The sequence below is a fragment of the Schistocerca cancellata genome, chromosome 6, assembly GCF_023864275.1.
Source record: "Schistocerca cancellata isolate TAMUIC-IGC-003103 chromosome 6, iqSchCanc2.1, whole genome shotgun sequence".
Lineage (NCBI taxonomy): Eukaryota > Metazoa > Arthropoda > Insecta > Orthoptera > Acrididae > Schistocerca > Schistocerca cancellata.
This window is the reverse complement of record NC_064631.1, coordinates 580,764,621-580,783,797: the sequence shown is the minus strand read 5'-3', so window position 1 is coordinate 580,783,797 and position 19,177 is coordinate 580,764,621. Positions and strand designations below refer to the sequence as shown.

Here is a 19,177-nt window from a genome sequence, read left to right as displayed (position 1 = left end):
AACTTTGTATTCTAACCACTGCTTCCTAATATATTTATTCCTTTATGAAATTTGTTACAAGTATTTCCAACCAATAGCTTAATACATAATATCAGTACTAGAAATGGGAACAGCAATCTACATAAAGACCTAAACTTACTTACCTTGGTCCAAAAGGGGTCCAATATACAGGAACATGCATTTTCAATAAACTGCCAGCAAGTCAGCAACCATTAAAAACTTGGTTTCAGATAAGGCACGGTTTACAGTGTGTTTGAAAGACTATTTGATACAGAAGTGTCTGATTCCACCCGTCGTCAATATGCCGGAAATGGCTATTTTAAGTGTGTCTATGACGTCACTACATACACATGGCAACAAACACGAAGATACATATAAATAATACAATAACATTTCCCACCAAAAATACAATCAAACCAATGGGACAACTGCGGGAAGTTGGGGGTTTTAGGGTGAGGACAAGCTAGTAAAAAAACACACCATGATCCCAAAACACAAAATGAAGAACAAAAAGAAAAAAAAATTACAGCATTCTGCTACACCAACAAAAATCTGCAGGAATCGGACACTTCCCTTGAACAATATAGGTCAACTATAGGTGGCCATACCAAAACACCAATACCCACAACTAAAAGTACGAAAATTGGAATCAGACATTTCCCTTGACCTATATTGGTCAACCTCAGTTGACGACACTAAAACATCAACACACACAACTATGAAAATGGGAATCGGTCATTTCCGGTGACCTATATAGGTCCACCACAGCTACTGATGCCAAAAAAACAACACCTACAACTGCGAAAAATAAAACCACAATCCCAAAAGTCCACAAATCAATCATCCCTACATAAATTAAATCACATTCAATACATCATAAATACACAAAACATCACAGCTAGAAAAAAAAATTTAATTATCACCAGCAAATTCCGGCACTGCAACCTAGATCGACAGCCCCCCCCCCCCCCCCCCACACACACACACACACACAAACCAACTCATAAACACCGTGCCGTAATGACATTCACACACCACAACACCTTTACGTCGAAGCAGACGGGTGGAATCAGATGCTTCCATCGACCCCTCCTTCTACTCTGTGGATGAATATCGTAACAGAGACTGATAGACCAGCTTAGGTAAAAATTCTGCTATATTTCAGTTTTGACAGCACTTGGTTGCAACAGTGAAGATCGGGTATTCTGTGTACGATAAATTTATTAAAAGTACGTAACTGTGTTTTATTCTGTCAGTGTACCAATTCTGTAAATATTAGCAGTTACTGTGATATATTCACATATTTTGACAATCTCCTGACAAATGATGAGGATAATAATTATTATATTCCACTGTATTATGTTATACTTTCTGACATGTTATTTGTCATTCGCGATGGCCAGCGGCTATTTCCGTAGCAGTACGAAAATATTTGTTCGCTCCAGTTACTATCCTCTCTGGAAATATCACCTGGAACTACGACCTTTAACTGGAGTCACCGAGTCAGGAACGTCTAGACACACAGTTATTCCGTTACCAGCTTCTAGGTTATCTGTGGTGGTAGCCCGATAACTACCAGAGAACTAGAACTACGAGCCAATAACGATAACTGCCAGAGGAGAATACCGGTCTCTGACAGTTATTTCCATAGTCGCTCGAATTCCTAAGTAACTTTCCTTCTACTACCCGTCCAAGCTAAATTAACACGTAAGGCGGTGGCTTAAGGGAACGACCGTACTTGTTAATGCCTGTACTGCAGCTCCTATCAGCCACGGCTCGGACATTAACTTTATTTAATTGTTTATGCTAAAAGTAACGAAGGCCCACGAAATAGTACACAGTTCTTATCAACAGATGGCGCGCAGTCTCACAGTTATTCCCATGGTCTATAGAACGCCTTCCAAATGCGCAGTACGATCTTCGGTCAACAGATGGCGCGAGGCACTGTTGACAGTAAACAGTTATTGAAATAACTGCCAGAATCAGAGGAACGGTTATCGCAGTAACCGTTACTTCTCAGTAACCGGTTATTTCTATCAGTTACGTTATTTTTTGCCACCTCTACTAAATAGTATGTGCTCTCGTGAATTCACAAACAGGCTCCCCACTCCAGGCTCATGTCTGGCTATTCATAGGCTCACCTTTTAGCAGTAATGTGTCACTTCACTTCATAATTTTTAGTTATTTACAAGAGAATGCTGTATTAATTAATGATATAAGAGAAAGAAAAATAAGGCAACTGGCCTGAGTTTCTAGGACCATTTACTTCATAAACCAAATATTTTGTGTCCTTGTACTTTACAGAAACACAAGGCACTACATTCTCATATCATAATGGTACCATAATTTCATGTTCAACAACCATGTTCAGGAAATTCTGAGCTTCAATATTACCAGAACATAATTTTTTGAAATATTACGGGGTATAAAAATGGGTGGTGTGTTGGAATCATATCTTAGTAAATTAATAACTTCTGAATCACAGAAATTTAGTCTAAACAAGTCACTTTCCCAGAATTGCGAAAAACTGGTCTCCAAAGGCAACTAGATTACTGGTTATTAAGTTTCAATTTTGACACATGTATTTTTACATTAGACCATAGTGAAAATGCAATATTTTTAAATCCTGGTATTCCTGAATTAATCAACTTTAAGTGAAAACAGTGGGAGAATGCCAACTGCAAAAGTTGATAAAGCACACTTGTGGAGCATTCACAATTCTATATTTGTGATAAAAAGAAAAAGTATGCATGTTGGATTAAACACATCTCATTTCAACTCTCTCGCCATATGGGCCAGCTATCTGTGGAAGACCCCTGTGCAACACCAGTCAAATGGACTCACATGAGGCATCACATTTTGGTTCTGTCAATGGTACATCCTACTCTATTCTATCAGAAGCACAGCCACCCATAAAAGCAGCCATATTACACACCAATTCTGCTGTAACTTCAGCACAGCATTTTATGCAGACATGACCACCTGAGCGAACTCCAATGTCAAACTGCCCAAGTGGAGACTTGAACACCCAGTTGTGGAATGCAATGCAGAGCAGAGTGTGCTGGACTTCAATGGCTGTTTTAGAACCTGTGAATCATGTCATCTGGACCCCTCTTCCCCCCTCACTCATCACTAGCTTCTCCAAATTATGTAGTGGGTAACTGTCCTTACAACAGCCTCTTCAATGTTGCGGTCCTGTTGTATCCTGTCGCACACCTACCTCCATCCCTGTCCCCCACTTATCTTATTCTACACTCGTTCCCTCCCTCGTCCCCTGCTCTATCTTGCCCTCCCAATCTGTTCATCCACATCATTGGGCACCACACTTTCCCTGTCTGTGCCAGAGTGAGCTACCCATGGTATATTTCTATCTCGTATGCTCTCAGTGTACGGTATCAGCCACCCAACCCTTAAACCTTCCCAACCATCCCTTACTGGCTTTCTTCTCTCACTTACTCCACCTGTTAAAACCACTCACAGCAGTCAAGCTGCAGTGCCACAACAATGTACTTTGCCAAGACAATGTTTTCTGTAGAATCTCCATTCACAAGCTTTGTGAGAAGTCCACAAAGCATCAACTGAGATGCCCTTGCTATGCTCCAGAAACTTATCTGATGGGCAACTGTTTAGGTAAATAAGCAGACCATAAAAGTAATGGCATCCATTTGTTTTTCTTGGGCACATGTTGTTGACTATTGCCCTGCTCTGAAATACCAGAACAATTCCTGCCTAAACAAGAAACAACAACGGCAGTCACTTCATGGTGTGGTCACAATGCACGACCAGTACCTGCTACTGTTGTACAGTCGGCAAAAGAAGATAGCTGACAACACTGCTTTCAACTGTGAAGCACAAATGGCTGTAGGTGAAAACATTAGTTGTGTGCAGAGCTGCAACAACACTAGTGTTGTCATAGAGACATATACAAGCTTTCAACACGTGAATGACTAAGGTAAACATGCAAAGCATCTGCGCCAAGTCCACTGCAACTCTCACAAATCTTCTTGCACCAAACATATTACAGCCACATGCATCACTCATCTGTCCACTGTCACTGTTACTGTCTCTCTCTCGCCTATAACATCATGTTACATCACTGCTGTGCAAAAAACATTTGGCACCTGGTGATTTATTTTAAAATGTGGTCATCGAACTGCATTTTAACAATGCATGACCAAAATATGTTTTGACTGTTACCCTAATAGGTCCATTTGATGGGTGCCTTGTGCAATAATGAAAGAGACAAAATAAAAGAGTATTACTGTTATTCCAAAAAGTTTATTTCTGCTGCGGATCCCCTGGCAACTAAAATACAGTATTATGGAAATGAATGCTCCAAATCAACTGCAATATGGTAAAATTTTTTTTAATATTTTACTCAACAGGCCTGTTTTGGCTTATTGCCATTATTAAATGGTGTCTAGTTGGAAGTGACAACCATATTGCATCTATAGTAAAGTCTATCTGTCATGTCTCGGTAAGTATAATCGCTCTTGTAGTTATCAAAACGTCAAATCTGAACTGTCAAAATATCTGGAGAAAAAAGATAACATATTTTTAAATTTCGATAACTACAAGAACCACTATACTTACCAAGACATGACAGAAGGACTTTACTGTCTAAGCAATATGGTTGTCACTTCCATCTAGTCGTCACTTGATAATGGCAATAAGCCGAAACAGGCCTGTCGTAAAATATTAAAAATCATTCTACCTTATTGCAGATGATTTGGAGAAATAATTTCCATAATATCTTATCTCAAAGTATACTATGCTGCGGGCCCAACAGGATGTAAAATACAGTAACTTAAAACATTTTGGTCCTGACACATTCCTTCATATCCAATCTCTTCACTAAACGAAAAATCTAATGTTTATGATACAATATCAAGAAAATTAATTAGAGTGTTGTTCGAGTTTAGCAAAATCTCAAGTAATTTTTGTAACCAGTCACCTATGAGCAGAAAAACTTCCTGATTCAGTGAAACATCCTGAAGTTAAGCCATTGTGTAAGAATGACAAAATACCATCAAACTTCTGGCCAATTTCATTTTTGTCAACCTTCTCAATTTTACAAAAGTTATTAAGCAACAACAACAAACAATATATTGTTGAAGCCACAGGTAGGATTTTTAAAGGGTTCTGACACACTATATGAGAGGCAAGAAAGTTCTTAACTCATTAGGCAACAAATTATAGGGTTCCAAAATATTCTGTGATTTTTCAAAGGCATTCGACTGTGAAAATCACAACACTTTTTTGCACAAATTAAAATATTATGGTATCAGAGGAAATTCTCTGAAATGGTTCAAGTCATATAACACAGGAAGCAAATGGTGTCAGTTGGAAGAAGTTTTATATTACAGTATCGAATTACACAGGAACTGAAATTAACTATGCATTGTGTTCTGTGAGATTTCATTTTAGGGCTTTTGCTTTTTTGTGTATATTGATTATAGTATCTGGAATCGAGTAAGATTGGAGTGCACCTGCTGACGGCTTCACAACAGGGAATTCCCGGTACAATGCAGAGACACATGACAAGTAGGGACGACTGACAACATAGACCACATGGCTACATACCACGACCAGAGAGCAAAGCCAAGTCGGATACCAAGACACAGCAACTATCAGTGACCAGAGCAATGACGAATACATTAACGATCACACGCATGACTGCGGTCTGAGCCTCTGTGCTGCTGGCTTTACAGAACCACTGTGAGTGTCGATAGGTTGGCACAGTGGGCATGGCCCACACATAGCACTGTGGTGGCGATAGCAGCACTCGCATTATAGGAGTGTCACCTTAGTGGCTGTCTACGTCCATGCCTTCTGGCGGGCTGTCAAAATTGTCGGACCAGGATACCAGATTAATAACACAGTAACATTATCAGCAGCTAAATTGTGTTGTTTCTAGATAATACAAATACTGCAAAACATAGAAAATGAAATGCTGTTTTGGAAAAAGGTTTCAGTTAAATTTAATGAATAGTTCCCAGCCAATCACCATATGCAATTCAGAATCAGAAAGAGGTTTCCACCTGACATAAGTATAAAGTATGATGACTTGAAGATAGAAAATTCTGACAGTGTTCAATTCTTGGGATTAAAACTTGACACCAAATTCAGTTTGGAGGAACTGCTGAAACACCTAATCAAATCATTATTTGCACTTCAAAAATTGTCAGACAAAAATGATATGAACATAAAGAACATTGGGCATACTTTTCTCACTTCGATTCTGTAATTCCATACAGTATCAAATTTTGGGTTAACTTGTAAAATCAAGTGTAAGTTTTCCTGGTCCATAGTCATGTAATATGAATAATTTATGGTGTAAATTCAAGAGCTATTTGCAGAATGCTGGATATATGAACTACAGCATCTCAGTACACTTATTACTTGATGAAATTTGTCATTAGTAACACAGTACAGGGTGGGGCAAGCAAAAGTGGCCTGGATGAGTTGATACAATTGGACATGACTATGCATATAACCAAACACCGTTTGGTTGATGCACACACCACATGTATGCCAGCCACATGAGCCAAGCCAGTTCAGAGCATACTGCAGACAGTGTCAGTGTGAGTGGAGCAGTGCAGACGGGGCAACGGTACTCATAGTGGAGCAGCGTGCTCATTGTGGAAAGTTATGCGACGACAGAGTTGTGGAAACAGTGTGATCAGTCATTTGCTGTTAAGTTTAAGGGTGTCAAAGCACCAGCAAACAGTGCCATGCAACGCTTAGTCCAAAAAAGGCATCAGACAGGATCTGCTTTGAACAATCCAAAAAACGTGACCACACACCAGAAAAATGTGCCTGCAGTTAACCAGAAAATGCTTCAAAGTCCCAACAAATTGACCCAACACCTGTTGCAAGAGACTGGCATATCACCTCGATTATCTGGACAAATACTCTACCTGGACCTGCAGTCTGGTTACGGCCCTAGCTGGCCGGCCTGGTCACCTGATCTGTCAGTGTGCGATTACTTTGTGTGGGGAGCCCTCAAGTCTAAGTGTACTGCAACAACCCTAATAGTCTTCAAGAATTGCAGCAGAACATTTTGGATGAGACTGCAGCAATTCCAGCAGTCCAGCTTCAGCAACTTGCTGACTGAGGCCCAAAACTGTCAAAAGATGACTGTGATAACTTTCAACATATGCTATAGTGAGGTTAGCACTGTTTTTCCTTTCCTCTGCTGTGTTTCTTTGTACCCTGGAACGCTGTTCTCTGATCCATTTTTATTTGCCCCACCTTGTATAGGTTTCTTTCAAACCAACAACTTAGTTAATGTCATCACCGCAAGGAATAAGAACAATCTTCACAAAGACTTAGTCACTCATTTTGGTCCAAAAAGGTGCCCACTATTGAGGAAAACATAATTTTAATAGTGCGCCATTAGCCATAATAAGTTTAACTATTAATAAAGTATAGCTAAGAGGAGCCTAAAGGATCGAACGATTGAAAGCCCTGTCTAGTCCACTGATGAATTTTGCACCACAATCAATTAATGTATATATTATTAGCTATGTCATATAATATGAATACTATGTAATAACTGACTTCGACATAGCTTTAATGCAATAATGTGATCAATAAAAGTTGTTGTTATAGCCTTCAGTCAGAAGATTGGTGTGATGCAGCTCTTCATGCTAGTCTATTCTGAGCAAGTCTCTTCATCTCCAAATAACTACTGCAACCTCCATCTATTTCAACCTGCTTACTGTATACTATATACAGGCCTTGGCTACTTCTACAATTTTCACCCCCCCCCCCCCCCCTTTTCCCTCTATTAGCAAATAAACAATTTCTCAGATGCCCAGAATGTGTATCACTCAATCACTTCTCTTAGTCAAGTTGTGTCATAATTTACTTTTTTCTCCAATTTGATTCAGCATCGCCTCATTTCTTATTTGATCTACCAATCTAATCATCAGCATTCTTCCATAGCGCCATATTTCAAATGCAAATTCCTCTTTTTCACAAATGTTTTTCTTCCTATTGTCATTCTGAATTTCATGTCTTCCTTACTTTCACCATCATAAGTTATTTTGCTGTTCACATAGTATAACTCCTCTACTACTTTTAGTGACCCATTCCCTAGTCTAATTCCCTCCGCATTATCTGATTTAATTAAATTGGATTCCATTACCCTCATTGTACTTTTATTGATGTTTATCTTATGATCTCTTTTCAAGACCTTATCCACTCCATTCAATTGTTCTTCCGAGTCTTTAGCAGTCTCTAACAGAATTAGTAGTAGCCGAGCGAGACAGATGCAGCAACAGGGAAGTAACCGCTTTTGTGACATTTACGAGTTCCTAACTAGGAGCGAATTTTACTATATCATCTATGTTTAGTTTAGTTTCTTGTGTTTCTACGTGCAAATTTAATAACAAATAGCCACAGTTCTCGCATTTTCATTTGTGTCAGAAAGTAAACCGATTTTGTGACGTATTACAAGTTCCTAATCAGGGGCAAATTATTTAGTTTCACCTCAGTGCTTCGGTAGTTAGGTTTTTGAATATCTGTGTATTACTAGACACAGTTCGTTCGTTTTCATCAGGATCTACAGGATAGCTGTGCAGCCTGTGCCGATAGTCCGTTTATCAGCATAGTTTAGTTTTCCACGGTCTTTTGTATGGACAGGGGCTGCGATTGTTGTGTGCAGATGTGAGCTGAGATGGTGACACTTCGCTCTCAGCTTCACGCTGTGATGGCATCGGTTACACAGCTTGAGGCTGCAGTGGAAGGGCACCACTGTTGTGGGCAGGCCGTGGGGACCCAATGGACGTCCAGCATGTCAGAGTCCTCCGATCAGTCCTCACTGGTGGCCAACCCGGTTACTGTTCACACTGAGGCTGACCCTTCACCTGCAGTCAAGTGAGAGGTCGCCCCAGGGTGAAGCAGGCGGTGAAAGACTTCCCAGGCGGCCACACATAAGGCCTCCCCGGTTTGTCTGACAAACAAGTTCCAGGTGCTGTCTTTGGCTGACACTGTCACTGAGCCAGATGTTGTCGCCTGTCCTTTTTCAGAGGAAACCACTCAGCCTGCAAGATACGGGCAATCACAGAGGGTGGGATTATTGGAAGTTGGGAGCTCCAACATTAGGCGAGTTATGGGGCCTCTTAGGGTCTTGGCTGACACAAGAAGGGTAAGAAAACCAATGTGCAATCCATGTGTGTACCGGGTGAAGTCATTCCAGATGTGGAAAGGGTCCTCCCGGATGCCATGAAGAGCACAGGGTGCAGCCAACTGCAGGTGGTTGCTCACGTCGGTACCAATGATGTGTGTCACTTTGGACCAGAAGAGATTCTCTCTGGTTTCGAGTGGCTAACAGAAGTGGTAAAGGCTACCAGTCTTTCTTGCAAGATGAAAGCAGAGCTGACCATTTGCAGCATAGTCGACAGGACCGATTGCGGACCTCTGGTACAAGAGCCGAGTGGAGGGTCTGAATCAGAGGCTCAGATGGTTCTGTGACCATGTAGGCTGCAGATTCCTTGACTTGCGCCAAAAGGTGGTTGGGTTTTGGGTTCCACTGAATAGGTCAGGTGTCTACTATACACAGGAGGCCACTACACAGGTAGCAAGGGCTGTGCGGTGTGGGCTGGGCAGTTTTTTAGGTTAGAGGGTCTCGGGTAAACACAAGAAGGGCTTCAGTCACAAAGGGAGCAGGCTGAACACAGGAAGAACATACGTACAGGAACCACTGGTATAACAGTTGTAAATTGTCGTAGCTGTGTTGGCAAAGTACCAGAGCTCCAAGCGCTAATAGAAAGCACTTATGCTCAAATCGTTATAGGCACTGAAAGCTGGCTAAAGCCAGATATAAGCTCAGCCGAAATTTATGCAAAGAACCTAATGGTGTTCCAAAAGGGTAGGCTAAACATGGTTCGCGGTGGCGTGTTTGTTGCTGTCGGAAGTAGTTTAACTTGTCGCAAAATTGAAGCAGATACTTCCTGTGAGTTAGTATGGTCAGAGGTCATTGTTCGCAACCGGAATAAAATAATACTTGGATCCTTTTACCAACCCCCCAATTCAGATGATACAGCTGTTGAAAGGTTCAAAGAAAACTTGAGTTTGATTTCAAATACGAACGCGACACATATGATAATAGTTGGTGGTGACTTTAATTTACCCTCAATATGTTGCCCCCCCCCCCCCCCATGAACCATGGACCTTGCCGTTGGTGGGGAGGCTTGCGTGCCTCAGCGATACAGATGGCCGTACCGTAGGTGCAACCACAACGGAGGGGTATCTGTTGAGAGGCCAGACAAACATGTGGTTCCTGAAGAGAGGCAGCAGCCTTTTCAGTAGTTGCAGGGGCAACAGTCTGGATGATTGACTGATCTGGCATTGTAACATTAACCAAAACGGCCTTGCTGTGCTGGTACTGCGAACGGCTGAAAGCAAGGGGAAACTACAGCCGTGATTTTTCCCGAGGACATGCAGCTCTACTGTATGATTAAATGATGATGGCGTCCTCTTGGGTAAAATATTTCGGAGGTAAAATAGTCCCCCATTTGGATCTCCGGGCGGGGACTACTCAGGAGGACGTCGTTATCAGGAGAAAGAAAATTGGCGTTCTACGGATCGGAGCGTGGAATGTCAGATCCCTTAATCGGGCAGGTAGGTTAGAAAATTTAAAAAGGGAAATGGATAGGTTAAAGTTAGATATAGTGGGAATTAGTGAAGTTCGGTGGCAGGAGGAACAAGACTTTTAGTCAGGTGATTACAGGGTTATAAATACAAAATCAAATAGGGGGATGCAGGAGTAGGTTTAATAATGAATAAAAAAATAGGAGTGCGGGTTAGCTACTACAAACAGCATAGTGAACGCATTATTGTGGCCAAGATAGACACAAAGCCCATGCCTACTACAGTAGTACAAGTTTATATGCCAACTACCTCTGCAGATGATGAAGAAATAGATGAAATGTATGACGAGATAAAAGAAATTATTCAGGTAGTGAAGGGAGACGAAAATTTAATAGTCATGGGTGACTGGAATTCGTCAGTAGGAAAAGGGAGAGAAGGAAACATAGTAGGTGAATATGGATTGGGGGGAAGGAATGAAAGAGGAAGCCGCCTTGTAGAATTTTGCACAGAGCATAACTTAATCATAGTCAACACTTGGTTCAAGAATCATAAAAGAAGGTTGTATACCTGGAAGAATCCTGGAGATACTAAAAGGTATCAGATAGATTACATAATGGTAAGACAGAGATTTAGGAACCAGGTTTTAAATTGTAAGACATTTCCTGGGGCAGATGTGGATTCTGACCACAATCTATTGGTTATGAACTGCAGATTGAAATTGAAGAAACTGCAAAAAGGTGGGAATTTAACGAGATGGGACCTGGATAAACTGAAAGAACCAGAGGTTGTAGAGAGTTTCAGGGAGAGCATAAGGGAACAATTGACAGGAATGGGGGAAAGAAATACAGTAGAAGAAGAATGGGTAGCTCTGAGGGATGAAGTAGTGAAGGCAGCAGAGGATCAAGTAGGTAAAAAGACGAGGGCTAATAGAAATCCTTGGGTAACAGAAGAAATATTGAATTTAATTGATGAAAGGAGAAAATATAAAAATGCAGTAAATGAAGCAGGCAAAAAGGAATACAAACGTCTCAAAAATGATATCGACAGGAAGTGCAAAATGGCTAAGCAGGGATGGCTAGAGGACAAATGTAAGGATGTAGAGGCTTGTCTCACTAGGGGTAAGATAGATACTGCCTACAGGAAAATTAAAGAGACCTTTGGAGAGAAGAGAACCACTTGTATGAATATCAAGAGCTCAGATGGCAACCCAGTTCTAAGCAAAGAAGGGAAGGCAGAAAGGTGGAAGGAGTATATAGAGGGTTTATACAAGGGCGATGTACTTGACAATATTATGGAAATGGAAGAGGATGTAGATGAAGACGAAATGGGAGATAAGATACTGCGTGAAGAGTTTGACAGAGCACTGAAAGACCTGAGTCGAAACAAGGCCCCGGGAGTAGACAACATTCCATTTGAACTACTGATGGCCTCGGGAGAGCCAGTCATGACAAAACTCTACCATCTGGTGAGCACGATGTATGAGACAGGCGAAATACCCTCAGACTTCAAGAAGAATATAATAATTCCAATCCCAAAGAAAGCAGGTGTTGACAGATGTGAAAATTACCGAACAATCAGTTTAATAAGCCACAGCTGCAAAATACTAACACGAATTGTTTACAGACGAATGGAAAAACCGGTAGAAGCCGACCTCGGGGAAGATCAGTTTGGATTCCGTAGAAATACTGGAACATGTGAGGCAATACTAACCTTACGACTTATCTTAGAAGAAAGATTAAGAAAAGGCAAACCTACGTTTCTAGCATTTGTAGACTTAGAGAAAGCTTTTGACAATGTTAACTGGAATACTCTCTTTCAAATTCTGAAGGTGGCAGGGGTAAAATACAGGGAGCGAAAGGCTATTTACAGTTTGTACAGAAACCAGATGGCAGTTATAAGAGTCGAGGGGCATGAAAGGGAAGCAGTGGTTGGGAAAGGAGTAAGACAGGGTTGTAGCCTCTCCCCGATGTTATTCAATCTGTATATTGAGCAAGCAGTAAAGGAAACAAAAGAAAAATTCGGAGTAGGTATTAAAATTCATGGAGAAGAAGTAAAAACTTTGAGGTTCGCCGATGACATTGTAATTCTGTCAGAGACAGCAAAGGACTTGGAAGAGCAGTTGAACGGAATGGACAGTGTCTTGAAAGGAGGATATAAGATGAACATCAACAAACGCAAAACGAGGATAATGGAATGTAGTCAAATTAAGTCGGGTGATGCTGAGGGAATTAGATTAGGAAATGAGACACTTAAAGTAGTAAAGGAGTTTTGCTATTTAGGGAGTAAAATAACCGATGATGGTCGAAGTAGAGAGGATATAAAATGTAGACTGGCAATGGCAAGGAAAGCGTTTCTCAAGAAGAGGAATTTGTTAACATCGAGTATAGATTTAAGTGTCAGGAAGTCGTTTCTGAAAGTATTTGTATGGAGTGTAGCCATGTATGGAAGTGAAACATGGACGATAACTAGTTTGGACAAGAAGAGAATAGAAGCTTTCGAAATGTGGTGCTACAGAAGAATGCTGAAGATAAGGTGGGTAGATCACGTAACTAATGAGGAGGTATTGAATAGGATTGGGGAGAAGAGAAGTTTGTGGCACAACTTGACTAGAAGAAGGGATCGGTTGGTAGGACATGTTTTGAGGCATCAAGGGATCACAAATTTAGCATTGGAGGGCAGTGTGGAGGGTAAAAATCGTAGAGGGAGACCAAGAGATGAATACACTAAGCAGATTCAGAAGGATGTAGGTTGCAGTAGATACTGGGAGATGAAGAAGCTTGCACAGGATAGAGTAGCATGGAGAGCTGCATCAAACCAGTCTCGGGACTGAAGACCACAACAACAACAACATGTTGGCGAAAATATATGTTTAATTCCAGAGGTATGCATAAAATATCATCCGATATTGTGCTAAATGTAGTCTCTGAAAATTGTTTTGAGCAGTTAGTTCATGAGCCCAAGCGAATAGTAGATGGTTGTGAAAACACACTTGATCTCTTACAACAAATAATCCTGAGTTAATAATGAGCATCAAAAGCGATCCAGGGATTAGTGAACACAGGGTTGTTGTAGTGGGATTGAATACTGTAATCCCCAAATCCTTGAAAAATACATCTATTCAAAAAAGCAGATAAAAATTCACTTGACGCCTTCCTGAGAGACAATCTCCACTCATTCCAAATTAATAATGTAAGTGTAGACCAGATGTGGCTTAAATTCAAAGAAATAGTATTGGCAGCAATGGAGAGATTTATACCAAATAAATTACCAAGTGACAGAGTTGATCCTCCTTGGTAACAAAACAGGTTAGAACACTGTTGCAGAAACAATGAAACAAACAAGTCAAATTTACACAGACGCAAAATCTCCAAGATTGGCGATCTTTTACAGAAGCTCGAAATTTAGCGCGGACTTCAATGGGAGATGCTTATAACAGTTTCCACAATGAAACTTTGTCTTGAAACCAGGCAGAAAATTCAAAGAGATTCTGGTCGTATGTGAAGTACGTTAGCAGCAAGAAACAATCAATGCCTTCTCTGCGCGATAGCAATGGAGATACTGTCGAAGACAGTGCTGCCAAAGCAAAGTTACTAAACAGAGCCTTCCAAAATGCCTTCACAAAAGAAGACGAAGTAAATATTCCAGAATTTGAATCGAGAACAGCTGCCAACATGAGTAAAGTAGAAGTAAATATCCTTGGAGTAGTGAAGCAACTTAAATCACTTAATAAAAGCAAGTCTTCTGGCCCAGAATGTATACCAATTAGGTTCCTTTCAGAGTATGCTGATGCATTAGCTCCATACCTAACAATCATATACAACTGTTCGTTCGACGAAAGATCCGTACCCAAAGACTGGAAACTTGCACCGGTCACACCAATATTCAAGAAAGGTTGATTTTGGAACATATATTGTGTTCAAACATTATGAATTACCTTGAAGAAAATGGTCTATTGACACACAGTCAACATGGGTTTAGAAAATATCATTCCTGTGAAACACAACTAGCTCTTTATTCACGTGAAGTCTTGAGTGCTACTGACAAGGGATTTCAGATCGATTCCGTATTTCTGGATTTCCGGAAGGCTTTTGACACTGTACCACACAAGCGGCTTGTAGTGAAATTGCGTGCTTATGGAATATCATCTCAGTTATGTGACTGGTTTTGTGATTTCCTGTCAGAGAGGTCACAGTTCGTAGTAATTGAAGGAAAGTCATCGAGTAAAACAGAAGTGATTTCTGGCGTTCCCCAATGTAGTGTTATAGGCCCTTTGCTGTTCCTGATCTAAGATCAAAACTGCAAAATGATTTAGAAAAGATATCTGAATGGTGCAAAAAGTGGCAGTTGACCCTGAATAACGAAAAGTGTGAGGCCATCCACATGAGTGCTAAAACGAACTCGTTAAACTTCAGTTACAGAATAAATCAGTCTAATCTAAAAGCCATAAATTCAACTAAATACCTAGGTATTACAATTCGAACAACTTAAATTGGAAGGAACACATAGAAAATGTTGTGGTGAAGGTTAACCAAAGACTGCGTTTTAAGGAGATTGCTACTGACTACGCTTGTCCGTTCTCTCTTAGAATACTACTGCGCAGTGTGGGATCCTTAACAGATAGGACTGACGGAGTACATCGAAAAAGTTCAGAGAAAGGCAGCATGTTTTGTATTATCGCGAAATATGGGAGAGGGTGTCACAGAAATGGTACAGGATATGGGCTGGACATCATTAAAAGAAAGGCGTTTATCATTGTGACGGAGTCTTCTCACAAAATTCCAATCACCAACTTTCTCCTCTAGATGCGAAAATATTTTGTTGACACCGACCTACATAGGGAGGAACAAGCACCACGATAAAATAAGGCAAATCAGAGCTTGTACGGAAAGATATAGATGTTCATTCTTTCCGCGCGCTGTATGAGATTGGAATAATAGAGAATTGTGAAGGTGGTTTGATGAACCCTCTGCCAGGCACTTAAATGTGATTGCAGAGTATCCATGTAGATGTAGATGTAGATGTAGATGTAGATGTATATGAATTACTATGTCATCAACAAAGAGTAAAATTTTTATTTTTTCTCCCTGAAGTTTAATCCCCTTTAAAAATTTCTACTTGGTTTCCTTTACAGCTTGCTGAAAGAACAGACTGAATAACATCAGGGATAGACTACAATCCTGTCCCACTGCCTTATAAATCACTGCTTCCCTTTCATGTCCTTCAATTTTCATAACTGCAGTCTGGTTTCTGTACAAGTTGTAAATAGCCTTTTGTTCCCAGTACTTATCCCTGCTATCTTCAAAATTTCAAAGACTGTAGTCCAGCCCACATTGTTAAAAGCTTTCTGTAAGTCTACAAATGCAACAAAATGTAGATTTGCCTTTCTTTGATAAGTCATCTAAGACGAGTCATAGGGCTAGTATTGCCTTGTGTTATTATTTCTACATTTCTCTGGAAGCCAAACTGATCTTCTCCAACACTGACTTCTACCAGTTTTTCCATTCTGTAAATAATTTGTGTCAATATTTTGCAGCCACGACTTACTAAACTGATAGTTGGGTAATATTCACACCTGTCAGCAACTGCTTTCTTTGAAATTAGAATTATGACAGTCATCCTGAAGCCTGAGCAAATTTCACCTGTCTAGGTGGATGGAATAGTAATCTCCAGGATATCAACAACTCTGATCAAATGTCATCTACTGCACTTAGGTTTTTCAAGGCTGTGTCGGATTCTTCTTACAGAATTTTGTCTCCGACCTAATCTTCACCTACTTCCTCTTCTCTTCCTATAGTAATGTCCTCAGGCTTGTTCCTCTTATTTAAGCCCACTATACATATCTATAACTTCCAGCTTTCTCTTCTTTGCTTAGTATTTGCTTACCATCTCAGCTTTTGATATTCACACAACTGCTGCTCTTTTCTCCAATGGTCTCTCTAATTTTTCTGTAGAGGGAATCTATCTTTCCCTAGTTACACATGCTTCTACAGCCTTTCATTCGTCTTCTAGCCATTCCTGCTTAGCCATTTTGCACTTTCCAGCAGTCTTATTGTTTGATGCCTATATTTCCTTTTGCAGGTTCCATTTGCTACATGTTTATATTTTCTCCTTTCATCAACAACATTCAATCTCTCTTCAGTTATTCAGCGATTTCTGGTAGGCCTTGTCATTTTACCTACGTGATCCTCTGCTGCCTTTATTCATATCTGAAAGCTACCAATTCATTTTCTATTGCATTCCATTCCCCTACTGTTTAATGTTCCTTTTGAAACTCTCATTAATCTCTGATTTCTTCAATTTATACAGGTCCCAACTCCTTTATTTCTTACTTTTTTACAATTTCTTCAGTTTTAATCTGCAGTTCATAACCAATAAATTAAGACCAGAGTTCATATCTGCCCCTGGAAACACCATGCAGTTTAAAATCTGGTTTTTAAAATCTCTGTCTTAGAATTATATAATCAATCTGAGACCTTTCAGTGTCCCCATGCACCTTTCACATATATAGCATTCTGTCATGATTATCAAACAAAGTGTTAGTGATAATTAAATTATGCTCTGTGCAAAATTTCCCCCAGTTCATGTTCTCCTGCATTATTATGTAAATGAAAATGTTATAAATTTTTACTTTCTCTACAATCTTGAGGACCGTATCACCTGGGATTTATAGAAGTAACATTATGATATCAGTTCTTCTATCAATATGTATCACTTAGTTTGGTTTGTATGACATCTTTGAGGAAGTCGGACTTAATCTAATGTAAAGAACGGTGTGTATCCTGTATTATGCACTACATATTAATGTTTGGCTTTTGAACTGGAAGTGTTTTCACGAATTTAACATTACTTATTTACAACTTGTGAACAGTGCTGCAAGCATGATTACTTTGTTTAAATTTGTCTTACCGGCTCTATACATGTACGGAATCTGAAGACAGATTCGATTCTGCAGCCATGTTCCTATTCCAGGAAACTTCATGCCACCTCCCACTATCAAGATACAACCATACATTTTTCTCTTGAGATCATCGGTAGCTATAAAAACATAAGACAAATATTACAGCAACGTGCATGCTTATGTGAATAATAATGTACACCATAAAAAGAAACAGCAATTTCAAGATTCTGATAAATCCTGAACTGCACAACAAAAATACAAGCAAAAATTTAAATTACAGACTCGTTAGATAACTTTGTAGGAAAGTTCTGGTACAATTTAAATATTTTTGGATTACAAGAAGAACACTCACCCACAAAGCAGGAGCATTGAGTTGTTGACAGGCACACACTAAAGGAAAGAAAGATTGATAGCTTTCAGAGTGATTCCCTCCAACACCAGCCTCTATGAATTAAACAGATGGTAGTTATCCTTGCAACACATCCTTTGCTTTCATAATCATCCTGGCCTCAATGTCCGTAACCCACTGTCCCCACACCCACTACCCAACAGTTTCCCCTTCCTCCATCCTGTACCCCCTCCCAAATTCATGTCCTAATCTCACTTTCAGCATGCTCTGTTCCCCACTGGCTCCAACAATCGTACATCAAATGTCTATCTTGTGCACCTGCGACCCACTCCCACCCCCAACCCCTTTCCCTGATCGTTGCCCCTTCTCTCCCTCTCCATCCCACTCAACATAATCTGTCCCACAATCAAGTCCACCTGCCAAAATGCAGCAGCATGTAGGGGGCACAGGCATATATAAAAATAGAGGGAAACATTCCACATGGGAATGACTTATGCTGTGTGTGTGTGTGTGTGTGTGTGTGTGTGTGTACCTGTCCTTTTTCCCCCTAAGGTAAGTCTTTCCACTCCCGGGATTGGAATGACTCCTTACCCTCTCCCTTAAAACCCACATCCTTTCGTCTTTCCCTCTCCTTCCCTCTTTCCTGATGAAGCAACCTTGGGTTCCGAAAACTCGAAATTTGTATGTGTTCGTGTGTTTTTTATTGTCTCCTATCAACATACCAATGCTTTCGTTTGGTAAGTTACAGCATCTGTGTGTGTGTTTGGCTTTAAAAAGGATCACTCCATAAGCCAGCAAGCTTTTGTTCTATTTGTGTGTGCCTGGCAATGACACACTGATTCTGCTTTTTGGTCAGTGGTCTCCTTTAATCCATAAGTATAAATCCATTAGATACGTTTTTCAGCATCTTTTTTAATTCAATGTGATAAAAGTTTATACAAGTGTTGTTCACAGCCTACAACTTACAACAGTTATTCTGATTAATGTATATTGTGTTTTATGAGACACAGCACTAGATCACAGCTAATAAAACTACAAAACTATATGATAATGTCTTTATTAAATGTCCCTTGTTGGCAATAACACTAAAAATTTAACATAGGATGCAGCATAAAAGAGTTTCATAAGTTATACAGCAAAAGAGTTGTTGAAAGTTTAGTCATTTACAAATTACTCCGCAGCCAAAATACAAAACAGAAATGAGCAATGGGTGCAGTAGTAACATTCAAAATGTTATGTAATACATTAAGAATAATATGTTTTCATCAATGAGACAAATAGAAAGCACAAATTCTAATTTGGCAACAGAACAAGTACAGACAACCACTCAT

General features: G+C 40.0%; 1 protein-coding gene across 2 annotated transcripts in view; it reads right to left on the bottom strand.

The window, feature by feature from the left end:
• LOC126191297 (actin-related protein 8) overlaps positions 1 to 19,177 on the bottom strand; it is a 175,359-nt gene that overhangs the window by 5,024 nt on the left and 151,158 nt on the right. For both annotated transcript variants that reach the window (XM_049932123.1, XM_049932124.1), the window contains exon 11: positions 17,506 to 17,634. In XM_049932123.1, coding sequence (XP_049788080.1) covers positions 17,506 to 17,634 — 129 coding nt within the window. The remainder of the gene's footprint in view (positions 1 to 17,505; positions 17,635 to 19,177) is intronic.